Genomic DNA, 13,788 nt, shown 5'->3' on the forward strand with positions numbered 1-13,788 from the left:
TCATGCCTGATAGCTGTCACTTTATAGTTCTATATAAACTATAAGTTTATAGTTCATTTAAAACTGTTCGTAGTGTTCAACGTGCGTAGTATTTCTACTTCCACCTTAATACATGATTCTATATATCTAGATAAGAAAAAAAAATTGTGATTATAATTGTTATAATTGTTATTATTATTATTAGTGGTAGTGGTATAGTAGCTACTATGATAGCCAATGGTTGTTGTAGTGGTAGAATGTAGGATTCGATGTTGTAAAATGGGGTTGTATTTTCTATTCTATTCTTCAGACTTTCTATTCACACACAGGTGTGTCTGTTTATTTGTGTGTGTGTGTGTGTGTGTGTGTGTGTTTGTTTGTTTGTGTGCGCGTGTGCGTGTGTGTGTGTGTGTGTGTGTGTGTGTGTGTGTGTGTCTGTTTGTGTGCGTGTGCGCGCGCGCGCGCGTGTGTGTGTGTGTGTGTGTGTGTGTGTGTCTGTGTGTGCGCGCGTGCATGCGGCAGTTCACCTTAAGAAGTCTGGTCTGACGGACAAGTTCAGACAGAAGTGAAGGTGTGGCGGCAGTCATGAGGAGGAGGCTTGTCTCTACCTTAGAAGTGTCACGGGTGGAAACTTTATGACACCGGAATTCTCTCTTCATCGCGAGTCTGTTTGGACACAGGAGGACAGAGCGGTCCGAGTCCGCGCGGGTCGCTGAGCCTAGAACTGGAGACAGCACGTCTCAGGTTGGATTTCTCTGTCTTTGGGGAGCTGACATCGGCATTGCTGTATCTGGAACCTTCGGGTCCTGTTGCTCATGAGGTCTGGAGGAATGGAAGTATCGGCCATGGAGTAAGCTGAATAACTGCTGGACGAAGAGGTAAATCTACACGGGTGCTCTCTGAACGTCCTTTAGAGTGGAAACATCAGCCAACTGTTGCTGTTCCCAGTGCCGTGAGAGAGGGCTGCATGTGGCTGGGTGGCATGAAATGAATTCAAACGATCATCAACCAGTATACAATGGAAAAGTGGTAGAATTCAGGTCCACTTCCTTATGGGCTGACTGGTAATTCTAGTGATAACAATGTTCTCCTTTCACTCGGTAGTCTATGGAAGCCCAATCCTGCTAGATACTCATAATAAGTAAAAAATACTAAAGTAAAACCATTATTTTTGAAGTCAAAATAGAAGGCACTATGTAGAAGTTGGTAACCTTTTAAGTCAAAACTTAAAATACGTTGTCACAAATTGTAAAATGATGAGACTAAATCATATCAAACGTTTATTTACACATAATCTCCTCTTCTTTTTTACTAATACTAATTGTACTTCCTCTCTATATCATCTTTTTGACTTGCATTTAAGGAAAAACAGTGAAGAAGGACAATCAGGGAGGTAGAAAGAGTAGAAAGCTTTAATTACACAAGTTCATCTTTACAATTCACACTCCCCCACCCTAACCCGTCTCACTGTTTACTCCCCTGCTATACTAACAGGGAGGGGCGGAGCTCCACTAGCACACCTACACCCTGCAATCTATATGATAAGTGAGTTGACTCTTTACAAAGTTTACACACGCGATCCCTTTCACTGCAAACAAGTAAGAAGCACCTCTCACTCCTCGATCCTTTTGAGGAAGTCTTTTCAGCATCCGTAAACGAATGAAAGAGGTTTGACACACAGCTGGAATAATCCCAAACCATTACGTAAAGACACTACTTATGTTTTCATGTTGACTGCAGCCTGCATCCACTTCAACTGCTGTAATTGTGACAAACAGCTGCTTATTATATCAACATTCTCTTTATTCAGCACTTTTTTTGCTGTATTGTATGTTGTCATATAGATAGACAGGACTGTGTTTGTGTGTGTATATAATAAAAATCACTCAATCATATACTGTATATAACTCTTTAGTTGTATAGTACTTTTCATACAAATATTTGTAGTGCTTGCCACAATGATATATGTGTGTGTGTGTGTGTGTGTGTGTGTGTGTGTGTGTGTGTGTGTGTGCGCGTGTTGAGGACAGTTAAGCCAAAATGATGATAAAGCTGAGTCAGATCTGAAACGGTCTACGCTTACAATTGTAATTAACTAATTTAAGTGTGTATGTAAATGAAGAGTTTGAAAGGCGTTTCTATCAGGCGTCATTCATGTGGAGCAATTCATTCATTCTTTGACCCATTTTTCTGATCGTCCAATTTTCCCATCCCCAATCCTCTCTGCTTTGTTTAGCAGGCTGTACTTCACTGCAGCTCCCATCTCCTCTCAGCCCTTTCTCCTCATCTCTGGCCTGTACTTGTCTTGTTCCTGCTCCATTCCATCACTTCTTATACAGCTACCATGCGCAGATTCAGCTCAGAGGGATCCCTCCTGGATCTGGACTTCTTCCCATGGAAGAGGGTGGCACTGAAGACCTCGGATCACGAGAAGAACCGGAAGTCCGGCACCTACACACCTCACACGGAGGGAGATGAGCTGGTAGGGAGCTCGACCTGCCCGACCCCCACCATCCGGGAGCCTACAGCCAGTCCCAAGGGGCTGGTCAAGGAGCACAGCGTCAGCGCAGAGAACCTGAGCGAGCTGGAGAAACCGGGCAAGAACCACCTCAGAGTGTGTGTCATCAATGAAGGCTGCAGGGCCTACAGTGACGGCCAGCTGGCCCCGGCCGCCCAGGGCAGCACGGAGAGCATGGAGAGAGACGATATGCATCCCTCGTCTCCTTCCTCCTCCTCCAACCCCTTCAAATCCCAGCACAGGCACCACCATAAACCCAAACTGACATCTGCTAAACTACACCTCAGGAGTCTGTTCGGCCAGGTGGGCAACCAGTTCAGCTTCAGTCTACACAGTAGGGCAGTATAGAGGCCGGGTCCTAAAGACGATCCATAGCGAAGGTTTGATCATTTGTTACAAATCTTACCAAACGTTAGCTTTCTGTTCGTATTAATATGGATTGTAGATGCTTTAGATTACGCTTAACTCAACAGTTAAGCTTAACATTTCTACAAATATAATGTCCGGGTTAATCGTACAGCTACTGAGCTCTGCTGCGACTCCACCTGCTGATGACAACCATGTGAAGTGGTTGAAAGCGCTGGAAACCCTTGAGCTGGGATTAGTTATGAGTTATAAAAGATGTTAGTTACACTTTCAACTTGTCCGGGTCTGCTTATTTGTATCTTATTGTTGGCTTAGTTCAGAGATTTAAACCCGGTTCTATGTGATGGTGAAACCTGGAGAGCTGCTTCATTGGGCTCTCACCGAGTGCAACAGGAGGAAGAAACACAGTTGACTTTGTGTTTTCTCTTTCAGAGTCCTCATTCCTCAAACTCCAACCTGTCCAACACAGAACAGAAAGACAGGTGAGAATCATACATGTTGCTAACTGATAGATCCATCTCACGTAGCTGTTACTGTGCCTTTTTAAGTGACTGTTCTTAGACAAACCGATGTCTCACATGAAATCCACCTGGTTCTGAGTCTGTATTGTTAAATCTTACCCTCATGAGATTGCTGTGAAGCCTCACGTGAGCCTGTGGTGAGATGTGATGAGTGCAGCACTGTTTGGTATGAACTCTCCCTGTCCTTTGGTGGTCCTGGTCCACAGTGTCACGGAGAGGAGGTCTCGCCTGCTCTTCATGCGTCAGTGGAGTCAGGTGGGCCACTACAAGAAGAGGAAGATCAGTCAAGAAGAGCTGGAGAATTGGGCGGAGTCCCTGAACGCGCTGCTGCTCAGCCGAAGTAAGTCCTGCTCCGTTCTGAGGTGAGATGTAGACGAACACTTGATGACCTTTTGAAAGGTTGATTCAGTCATACACGGACTTACATTTATACAGAACCTTCCTAGTCTTCCGACCAATCAAAGAGCTGTACACTTCATCATTCACCCAGTCACGCATACGTTCACGCACTGATTACAGAGGCTGCTATACAAGATGCTACCTGCCCATCAGGATCTAATCTAATCCACATTCACACACACTGAGTTGCCATTTGGGGTTCAGTAACTTGCCCGAAGTCTTCCACGTGGTGACTGAGGAACTGGTCTTCATTAGAGGACGACCCGCTCAGTGAGCCCAAAGTGAGCCCAAACCACTGAACACACCAGAGAAATGGATTCAGAGGTCTGGTCCCCTGCTAACCTATAAACCCAGGGAGAAGTGGGCCTGAGGATAGCTGATAGGTCTGTGTGTCCCTCATAGGATGAACTGCACTCATCAAAATGGAAATACTTCCCCATATTAACTATTACTTCTCAATGCTGCCTGTTCCTCCAGCACATACATGGTTCAAATCTGTTGATTCTCTAATTACACATTTCTATATGACATGTGTGTCATGACCGTTAGTAGTAAGTGATTATTACAAATTGTAAACACATCCCTTCGCTCAGGTGTCTTCCCACAAGCCCTAAAAACTGCAGTTATTAAACCACTCCTAAAGAAGGCTAATTTAGACTCCGCAACAATGACAAATTATAGGCCAATATCAAACCTTCCATTTTTAAGTAAAATAATTGAAAAGGCGTTTTTTCAACAGCTGAACAACTTCTTGGCCGTAAATAACTGTTTGGATGTCTTCCAGTCAGGCTTTCGACAGCACCACAGTACTGAAACTGCTCTTGTTAAGGTTTTCAACGACATCCACTTAAACACAGACAATGGCAGAATTTCAGTCTCAGTATTACTGGATCTCTTGTTGTTGAAATGTGCTATACAAATAAACTTGCCTTGCCTATACTGAAGGCCTCTCCTTCACACTGCTCACTCTCTACAGTCACCTGAAGGCAGCAGGTATCTGTTCCCACCGGAGTGATGATGTCACTGTGGAGCCATAATTCCGTACGACAGATACAGAATGCTCCACATCTGTCAGTATAAGTACAGTGTTGGGCGCAGCGCTACGGCCTAAAAACAGCATCTCGGATCTTTTCACATCACACTCGTTTTCTCTTGAAAAGAAACTCGGCCTACAAAAGACAGGCCCTTCCAAACTGATGCAGAAACCCTGTTTGCATCTTTTCAGAGTAGCTGCTCTTTGCTGTCAGTGTGTTGCTGGTCTGGATCTACAGTCTGTCTCCTCCTCAGACTGATGAGGCTGTCTGAGTTGTGCAGTAAACCAGGGTTCATACAGGCTATGAAAGTTGTCTCTACGTTAGGACTGCATGTTTTCTTCAGCACTGTGACATTAGTATTATATGTTTAATATTTCCTCTACTTTCCCCCCCCCCCACACATGCATAACTCAGCCCCCCCCCTTAACATTACCCGATTTAAACTACTATTGGACGTTTAACATACTGTCATCACACTCCTCATTGGCTTAACTTACCTCTTAGCGTTTACTTCTTTGTCCATTTTGTCTATTTCTTTAAAAAAAACATAAAAGTTGTGCCAATAAAACGGGAGAAGAAGACCCTTAGCTAACAATTCCAACTTTAAGACGTGAAACAAGGCTTTACACATTCTTTATGTGGTAGGAAATGTGTTACTGATGATGCTTTATAGCAATGCAAACTCCTCAGGTAGCCTTTAACTGCTGTTACAGGATAGCTTCTTCTTTCCTCTACACTCTGACGTTCAGCTGACTGACCACGTCTTCCTTGGAGAAATGTTTGTGCAACTAAAAGTCTAATCGGTCTCAAGGTCGCCCTGCTTTTATCTGAGCTCCCATGTGATGTTGACATCAGAGCTGACGTCACTGGTTACTGTGTGCTGTGCAATAAAGCTGAAAGAGCAGCACTTCACCTGACCTGCTGCTTCTATGAATAGAACAGCTAGTAAACACAGAGACTAATATAAATCACTACTGTAACAGAGTCCGTCTTACGGCAGTACATTAATGTCATAAGCGTGCTAAAACATGCTTCTGTCACCTGAATTGAAAATGAAAATGTCCCTTTACATTAATGGTAATGTGTGGAGGCGGACCGTTCTTTCTTTAGCGCTGACACAGCGCTGTAGAGATGGCTCTGGCTACGCTCTGGCTATGCATATAAGGGGTGACCGCGGTTAAGTGGAGAGCAGAGGATCGGCGGTTCGATCCCCCGGCTCCTGCTCCGTTAGTCTCATGTCGATGTGTCCTTGAGCGAGACACTTAACCTTAAGATACTCAAGTCTCATCTCTTCTCCTCTTCAACCACTTATCCGGGATCGGGTCGCTGGGGCAACAGCTCCAGCAGGTGGACTCCAAACTTCTCTTTCCCGAGCCACATCAGCCAGCTCTGACTGGGGGGATCCCGAGGCGCTCCCAGGCCAGTTTGGAGATATAGTCCATCCACCTGGTCCCGGGCCTCCCTCTGGGTCTCCTCCCAGCTGGTCGTGCCTGGAACACCTCCCTAGGGAGGCGCCCAGGTGGTATCCTCACCAGATGCCCGAACCACCTCGACTGGCTCCTTTCCACGCAAAGGAGCGGCGGCTCTACTCCGAGTCCCTCACGGATGACCCAACTTCTCACCCTATCTCTAAGGGAGACGCCAGCCACCCTGCTGAGGAAACCCATTTCGGCCGCTTGTACCCGCGATCTAATTCTTTGGGTCATGACCCAGTCCACATGACCATAGGTGAGGGTAGGAACGAAGATCGCCCGGTAGATAGAGAGCTTTGCCTTGCGGCTCAGCTCTCTTTTCGTCACAACGGTGCGGTAGAGCGACTGCAATACCGCCCCAGCTGCTCCGATTCTCCGGCCGATCTCACGTTCCATTGTTCCCTCACTCGCGAACAAGACCCCGAGGTACTTGAACTCCTTCACTTGGGGTAAGGACAATCATTCCCTACCCGGAGTGGGCAATCCACCGGTTTCCTGCTGAGAACCATGGACTCAGTTTTAGGGGATATGTCACAATTCTTAAATCAGGGATTGTGAATGTGTACCAGGCAGGAAGGTTCTACCAAGTGTGATGTGATTTTGGAGCTTCTCCCATTCTAGAGACTAAAAGCAGGATGTCTGGGACTCTGCTGCTTTGATTTCGATTTAATGTTCTCTCCAACTTTATGAAAGTTCAATACTAAATCACTGGAGGTCTCTTTTAAGGTAATGCATCACAATCATTGCCTTGAGATGATGGAAGTACAGAATAATCTGAGATTAGCACACAACAATAATGTAACTCTAGTCCAGACAAACAAGTAGACGGGATCTCACAACTGCTGAGATTTAAGGTGGATCTCTGTTGTAGGTTAAAAGCTCTTTGTCCTGGTCTTCAATTGTGTCAGCTCCTAGTATAACATCATGTGTGGGTTGTAATGGAACCCCTGTACATGCATATAGTCACATGCAGCGCTAACTAGAGGCACGAACGAAGAGGCTTGCTTCCCGTGTGTGTGTGTGTGTGTGCGTGTGCGTGTGTGTGTGCGTGTGTGTGTGTGTGTGTGTGTGTGTGTGTGTGCGTGTGTGTGTGTGCGTGTGTTTTGGGAGAGACCTGGTCCAGAACAGGATCTCAGGCACCTTTCTGAGAGGATTAGCAAACATGAAGCAGCAGGACAACAAGGTGAAGCGAACATCCTGACAGCACATACTAACAGGGAATTGAGCAATATAACAGCAAAGTGAGGAGAACATGTGTGTGCCCAACACATCATCACCTGTGTGTGAAATGTTATAGAGCACATTATATAAAATACCAGTGTGCAATTTGCACCTAAAAACAACAGTGGTTCTAGAGTAATATCTATGTAAAGTTACCACCATGAGCTACTTGTTCACACCAGACCTCTTCTGTTGATGCGTAGACTTTAGTTTTTACTCTGTAATGTTTTGTTTTTGTTTTGGTGTATTTATTAAAATGAATTGCACTTGAGGTTAAACTGTGCTGTCTTCTTGGACAGAACAAGATTTTATCTCAATGTATTTTAAAATTCATTCATTCAATCGTTAAATAAAAGTTAAATAAAAAAGTTAAATAATACAAAAAAAAACCAAGAATGTGTTATGTACTCTTTTGAAATGTTGCTGTAAAGAAGCCCAGTATCAAAGAATATGAAAAAGTTTCCTGACTGCTCCTTAACATTCAGATTATTTATTGAGATTTGTCATTTGCTCTTCTTTGAAGCTGAGGTATAAGGAGTTGATTGGTGTGCTTCAATATGTCATATGTTTTGGTACGTCATTGCTTAACTGTCCTCAACACGCGCACACACACACACACACACACACACCCCCACCCCCACACCCACACCCAAACAGCCTGAGGACTAACTTCAGCTCCCTGTGTGACTTGGCCTCCTTATCAGTGCCATGCTAATTTGGAGTGCAGTCCTCTGCAGCTGCCACATGTGAACTGTGACATGTTGTAGGTGTGCTGTCAGCAGTTTGAAGCCGCCCTGTACAAAGCAGTCGGTCACGTTTGATACCTCAGACTAAAAACAAGCCATGAGTCACAGGACGATGAGCGTGGAGACGACGGGTGTTTTTATCGTGAAGCTGGGAAACGTCGCTGTTCGAGATGTGCTTATAAGGCCTGAGGGATTGGTGTGTCACAGTGTGGGTGTCCTCTTTTAACCTGCCCCACTTATCTTCTCCCTCCTCTTCCTCCTCCTCCTCCTCCTCTCAGCTGGTGTGTCAGTGTTTGGAGCATTCCTGCGATCTGAGTTCAGCGAGGAGAATCTGCAGTTCTATCTGGCCTGTGAGCAGTACAGACAGTCGTCCAACAACTTCAGCCTGCAGAGGAGAGCCAAAGATATCTGCGGCACCTACATCCAGCCAGGTGCCCCCCGGGAGGTACACGCCTGCTTTTATACCCCATTCAGCTGCATGCACCTCCAGCTACGCGGCGCTGCATGAAACAGGAAGTGTAATTCCAGTCCTGCCACCTTGTCTGTTTGTCCCTCAATGCACTCCCCTCCGAACAATGTGCTCTGTGTGTTGTGGATGCTCCTTGTGTTTTGGGAAGCTTGTGTGGGCGCTTTGAGTTTTACATCACAGCGTTGCATCATCAGCTGATTTCATGTAATCATTTGCAAACTCCAGCTTCTTTCTAAAGCCTTTAGGTGACCTTTTAGTTCTGAGATTAAACAGATGGCTCAGCTCCACCAAAATATAGGAAAAGAGTCATTGGTTGAAATATACCATGATATCTCAGTATCATTTCAAATTGAATATATTGAATATTTTTCCCCTCTTCTTTTATTTTTTTTAATTTTATTATTAACATGCTTCAACAGCGACACCTGCTGGGCAGGACAGAACGTGTTGTTGGGGGGCCAGCTGTCCCCTTTAGGATGAGACCTCTTCAATTATTTGAATGTGTTTCTCCCGACCAACAGCGTTGTCAAGGAAACATAGCGCCTACCCTCCAGTTCCCCCTCAGGTAAACACTGTTAGCGCTTTTGCCGTAGTTAGCGCTGTTATTAGCCCCATTAGCTGTGAGATCCCGGCCATGTTGAGAGCCATTTAGAGGCAATCAAAATGCTCCCAGTGTGGGATCTTGCTCTCTTAAGAGTTAATGACTCAGTACAGGGACTTTTTAGAGGGTTTTATTTCCGACTGCAGTAAAACCCCTTCAGCTCCGATAATCATTGATGGATGCATCTATATATCTATTGATATAAGTATACATTACATATACATATCTCATAGAGATAAAGAGGTACAGACAGAGAGTGTTGCTATTGTAAGGTAGCTTTTAACTGGGGACTGTGGCTCAGTGGTAGAGCGGGTCGTCCTTCAATCAGAGGTTCGATCCCTGGCTCCACTAGTCCATGTCCATGTGTCCTTGGTCAAGACACTTAACCCCAAACTCCTGCAGGCTGTTCCTACAGATGTTAGTTAGTCCTGATGAGCAGGTGGTACCTTGCATGGTAGCCCTGTCATCAGTGTATGAATGGGTGAATGATGACATGTAGTGTTAAAGAGCTTTGAGCGGTCGTAAGACTAGAAAAGAACTATACCAGAACAGTCCATTTACTATTTACCGTGGTCTTCATGAGTGGCTCCAGTTAAGGCCTCCCGTAGGTGGGAATTTACTACTTTAGCATCAAGCGTTGCGTTCCGTTGCATAAGGTTTATGTTTCCTAGCATTAAGTTTTGCTTAACTGTGGCTCAGTGGAGAGCAGGGTCGCCCTTCAATCAGAGGGTCGGTGGTTCGATCCCCGGCTCCGCTGGCCGCACGTCGACGTGTCCTTGAGCAAGACACTCAACCCCGAAATTGCGCCCGTATCTGTGCCTGCGGTGTGTGAATGAGTTAGTCTGATGGGCAGGTGGCAACTTAGCTCCTGTCATCAGTGCGTGAATGGGTGAATGATGACAAGTAGTGTGAAAGCTCCCTTGAGATGTCGGAAAGACTAGAAAAGAGAAATACAAGTACAGTCCTTTAACATTTTCTATTTACCATTTAACAGCCTTACGTTTTGGATGTCTTCGCGGTTGAGTCTGCAGTAGAGGCGACAGTTGAGCTGATAGAAACGATACTGGATTGTCCCGTGAATGAGCGTAGCCCATGCTGTGTGTGTCGTCCTGTAGGTGAACCTGGACAGTAAGACCAGGGATCTGACCGTCCAGCTGCTGCAGGCTCCCTCTCACACCTCTCTGTCCCACGCACAGAAGCGCATCTACTCCCTCCTGGACACAGACTGTTATCCCCGCTTCCTCCAGTCCGACGTCTACCTCTCCTTACTGCGAGACGCCGACTAGACGCCACATGGAGGCTTCCAGGACCCCTAAACACTGTAGACCTGAATATGTCTTCAAAGGATAGAGCTGCTGTGTAGGTTGTGACGTTAATGTAACATAGAAGCATGAAATTAATATGTATCTGGACATCTCACTCCCCAAAAGGAAGAATATACTCATTTAACTGATTTTCTTTGTTTCCCCCTGCTCTCAGTCTTTATGCTATGGTAAGCTAAGCTAACCCAACCCTGACTCCACTTCTGTACACATGAGTTTGATAAATAAATAAAGAGAATAAGCTAATTTCCCAAAATGTTAAATAATTCCTTTATTGGGCTTCTTGTTGGCCCTGAGAATGTGGAAATGTTTTTTTTGTTCCCCTCACATTAAGCGACCCGTGAAACTATGCAGCTCTCATTTTAGTCATTAAACATCCTCCCTGTAAGCAGCTAATGTTCTCATGGTTCAACAAGCCCAGTCTATCTTTCCTCTGCTGACGGAGAGGAAAAACAAGCTCAGCAAGAATGAGCTCTTTGCTGGAAAAGGTCAAAGTAAATGGCAAAGATGAGAAACCTGAGCAAATTGAGTCTGACAGGTAAAGTGACTACGCAGCTACGGGGAAGATGAGTTCACTCTGCTCCTCAACGCACCACTGTTCAAAGACCCCGACTGTTAATCGTGTCAAAATGTAAACGCCCTCATTTAATGACGAAGAACACTTGAAAGAAACGGAATGGCGTACGAGTTTTGAGAGTTTCCAGGAGAAATGAATGAAGTCCGGTTACTCTTACCTGATGTGTCTGACTGATTCTGCAGTCATGCATTCAGCAGTGATTCAGAGGCGCTGCAGAGTGTCTGCTCATGCAGAGGTTGCCGGGATACTGAGTGACGGGACGTGCCGAATGTGTCGAGGGCCAGAGCAAACATTAACGCGCCACGGCAGGCTGCTACAATCCACCTCATCTTCTATATGGACTTCATTCTGGTGTCATTTCTGTGATTCACTGTTTTATCAGACGCAAATGTATTCCGCACTATATATGAATAGAGATCTTTTAAACCGGTGGATAGTCCTGACGGCCTTTACCCGAGCCTCCTCTGGCTCCTCCTGACAGGAGATCGTCAGTATTACCATCACTATAAATAAGGGATCAAGCCAGGGTGACTCGCTATCAACCGGTTCTCACAAGTGGATGGAGTTTGCTCTGTTGTCATCACATGACCTATGTATGGAAGCTAGAAGGTGGACCTTGAGTGAGGATTATTTAGTATTTATTTTAGCAGTTGTTCTGGTCTCGGGTATCATGTTGGCGTCGGTAAACCCAGCCCTGCCCGTACTGTACAGAGCTAACCATGAGGGCGATCAGACGGACTGATGAACGCGTAATCATACACGCGTGGAGATGATCTGATGTGTTCATACGACAGCGTGTTGAGGGTGTGTATTTGTGGTGAAAGCAGCTAGTCACTGCTTATTGATTATGAGGATTAAAAGGAGAGCAGAGCTGAACACACAATGCTGCTTCTATAATTTGCCTAAATGGCCTTTTCACTGCCTTGTGTAAATAGAGGAACTTTTTCTTTTTGTATTACTGTGTAGAGAGGTGAGTACAAAACAAGTGCAGACACGTACATAAACACATATACGAGCCAAGAAATGATACAAAGTAAGACGAGAACAAAGGACACAAGGACACTGAGGAAAATAACAGGTTTAGACTGAGGAGAATAAAAGTAAAATGTAGGGAAGTGGATCAGTCAGTCGAGTGGCCAGGCCCAGTGCCGGCACCACAACAAGCCACCACACTCTCCTGGGTGGAGAGTTGTGTGATGAGATCGGTTGTGTTTGTCACGTGTGTGTGTGTGTGTGTGTGTGTATGTGAGCGTTTGTCCTGTATAGATAATGTTACTAACAATAATAAGAATGGGAAAATCATAAGAAGAGTAACGACTGAAAGCAAACAATGAAACAAACAGAAATAACAAAAAGCAATATTAACAATGGACAGAAATAAACAGCGATAATGGTAATTACTTATTATGATAATGATAATGGGAACTGTCACAGAATATTGACCTCCATATGGATTTTAAGCACATTATATAAAGTATAATTCACAGCTAATGTGGATCCTGGTGCGTTTCCTGCTTGGGTTCAGTTTGTGTGTAGCAACATGGGTGAAAAGCCCAGAATCGCCCCTCCTCTAAACTAACAGCAGAGTCTGACTCATCTCAAACAAATGACTCATGTGATGAGCCTCGGTCGGCCAAACGTACAAAGAGAAGATGTTCACCTAACCAGCTGAGGAATGGCCGTATCTTTCATGTTTCATGTGTTACGATTGTGAACATCCGCGTCAGAAACGTGCGCTTCCCCTCCAGTACACTGGGAGTGAATGGCAAAGTCTCAACAGCTTTCCCTGGCACTGCTTTTTGGGAAGAAAAGTAGTTCCATGTGACAGAGAGTTTTCTGTGGAAATATGTCTGCACTGAAGCATATTCAACGTCTTGTGTTATCAAGCGATGCAACACCAAGCTACAGTTGGGTCCATAAATATTTGGACATTGACACAATTTTCATCATTTTGGCTCTGTACACCACCACAATGGATTTTGAATGAAACAATCAAGATGCGCCTTAAGTGCAGACTTTCAGCTTTAATTTGAGGGTATTTACATCCCAATCAGGTGAACGGTGTAGGAATTACAACACATTTTATATGTGGCCCCTCCTTTTTAAGGGACCAAAAGTAATTGGACAATTGGCTGCTCAGCTGTTCCATGGCCAGGTGTGTGTTATTCCCTCGTTATTTCATTGACAAGGAGCAGACAAAAGGTCTAGAGTTCATTTCAAGTGTGGTATTTGTGTTTGGAGTCTGTTGCTGTCAACTCTCAATATGAAGTCCAAAGAGCTGTCACTATCAGTGAAGCAAGCCATTATTAGGCTGAAAAATCGAAACAAACCTATCAGAGAGATAGCGAAAAACATTGGGTGTGGCCAAATCAACTGTTTGGTACATTCTTAAAAAGAAAGAACGCACTGGTGAGCTCAGCAACACCAAAAGACCTGGAAGACCACGGAAAACAACTGTGGTGGATGACAGAAGAATTATTTCCCTGGTGAAGAAAAACCCCTTCACAGCAGTTGGCCAGATCAAGAACACTCTCCAGGAGGTAGGCGTATCTGTGTCAAAGTC

At 45.0% G+C, this 13,788-nt stretch overlaps 1 protein-coding gene across 2 annotated transcripts; it reads left to right on the plus strand.

The window, feature by feature from the left end:
• The first annotated feature begins 553 nt into the window (after positions 1-553).
• Positions 554-10,894, plus strand: si:ch211-152p11.4 (regulator of G-protein signaling 8). 2 transcript variants are annotated; one of them, XM_068710782.1, is made up of 6 exons: positions 554-857; positions 2,216-2,800; positions 3,296-3,345; positions 3,591-3,724; positions 8,535-8,701; positions 10,442-10,894. In XM_068710782.1, exons 2-6 carry the CDS (start codon positions 2,324-2,326, stop codon positions 10,610-10,612), a joined length of 999 nt encoding a protein of 332 aa, XP_068566883.1. In that variant the 5' UTR covers positions 554-857; positions 2,216-2,323; the 3' UTR covers positions 10,613-10,894. The 2 variants fall into 2 exon arrangements, with proteins under 2 accessions (XP_068566883.1, XP_068566884.1); XM_068710783.1 differs by having other exon boundaries at positions 2,219-2,800.
• The last annotated feature ends 2,894 nt before the right edge of the window (positions 10,895-13,788 follow it).

The sequence above is a fragment of the Cebidichthys violaceus genome, unplaced genomic scaffold, assembly GCF_023349555.1.
Source record: "Cebidichthys violaceus isolate CVI_PGR_0920_01 unplaced genomic scaffold, fCebVio1.0.p SCAF_16, whole genome shotgun sequence".
NCBI classification, from domain to species: domain Eukaryota; kingdom Metazoa; phylum Chordata; class Actinopteri; order Perciformes; family Stichaeidae; genus Cebidichthys; species Cebidichthys violaceus.

Excerpts from the sequence above, each read along its gene's own strand:
- si:ch211-152p11.4 (XM_068710782.1), top strand. The coding sequence starts at position 2,324 with ATGCGCAGATTCAGCTCAGAGGGATCCCTCCTGGATCTGGACTTCTTC. Across the intron at positions 2,801-3,295 it reads TCAGGAGTCTGTTCGGCCAG|AGTCCTCATTCCTCAAACTC; the intron begins GTGGGCAACCAG and ends TTTCTCTTTCAG. Across the intron at positions 3,725-8,534 it reads CGCGCTGCTGCTCAGCCGAA|CTGGTGTGTCAGTGTTTGGA; the intron begins GTAAGTCCTGCT and ends TCCTCCTCTCAG.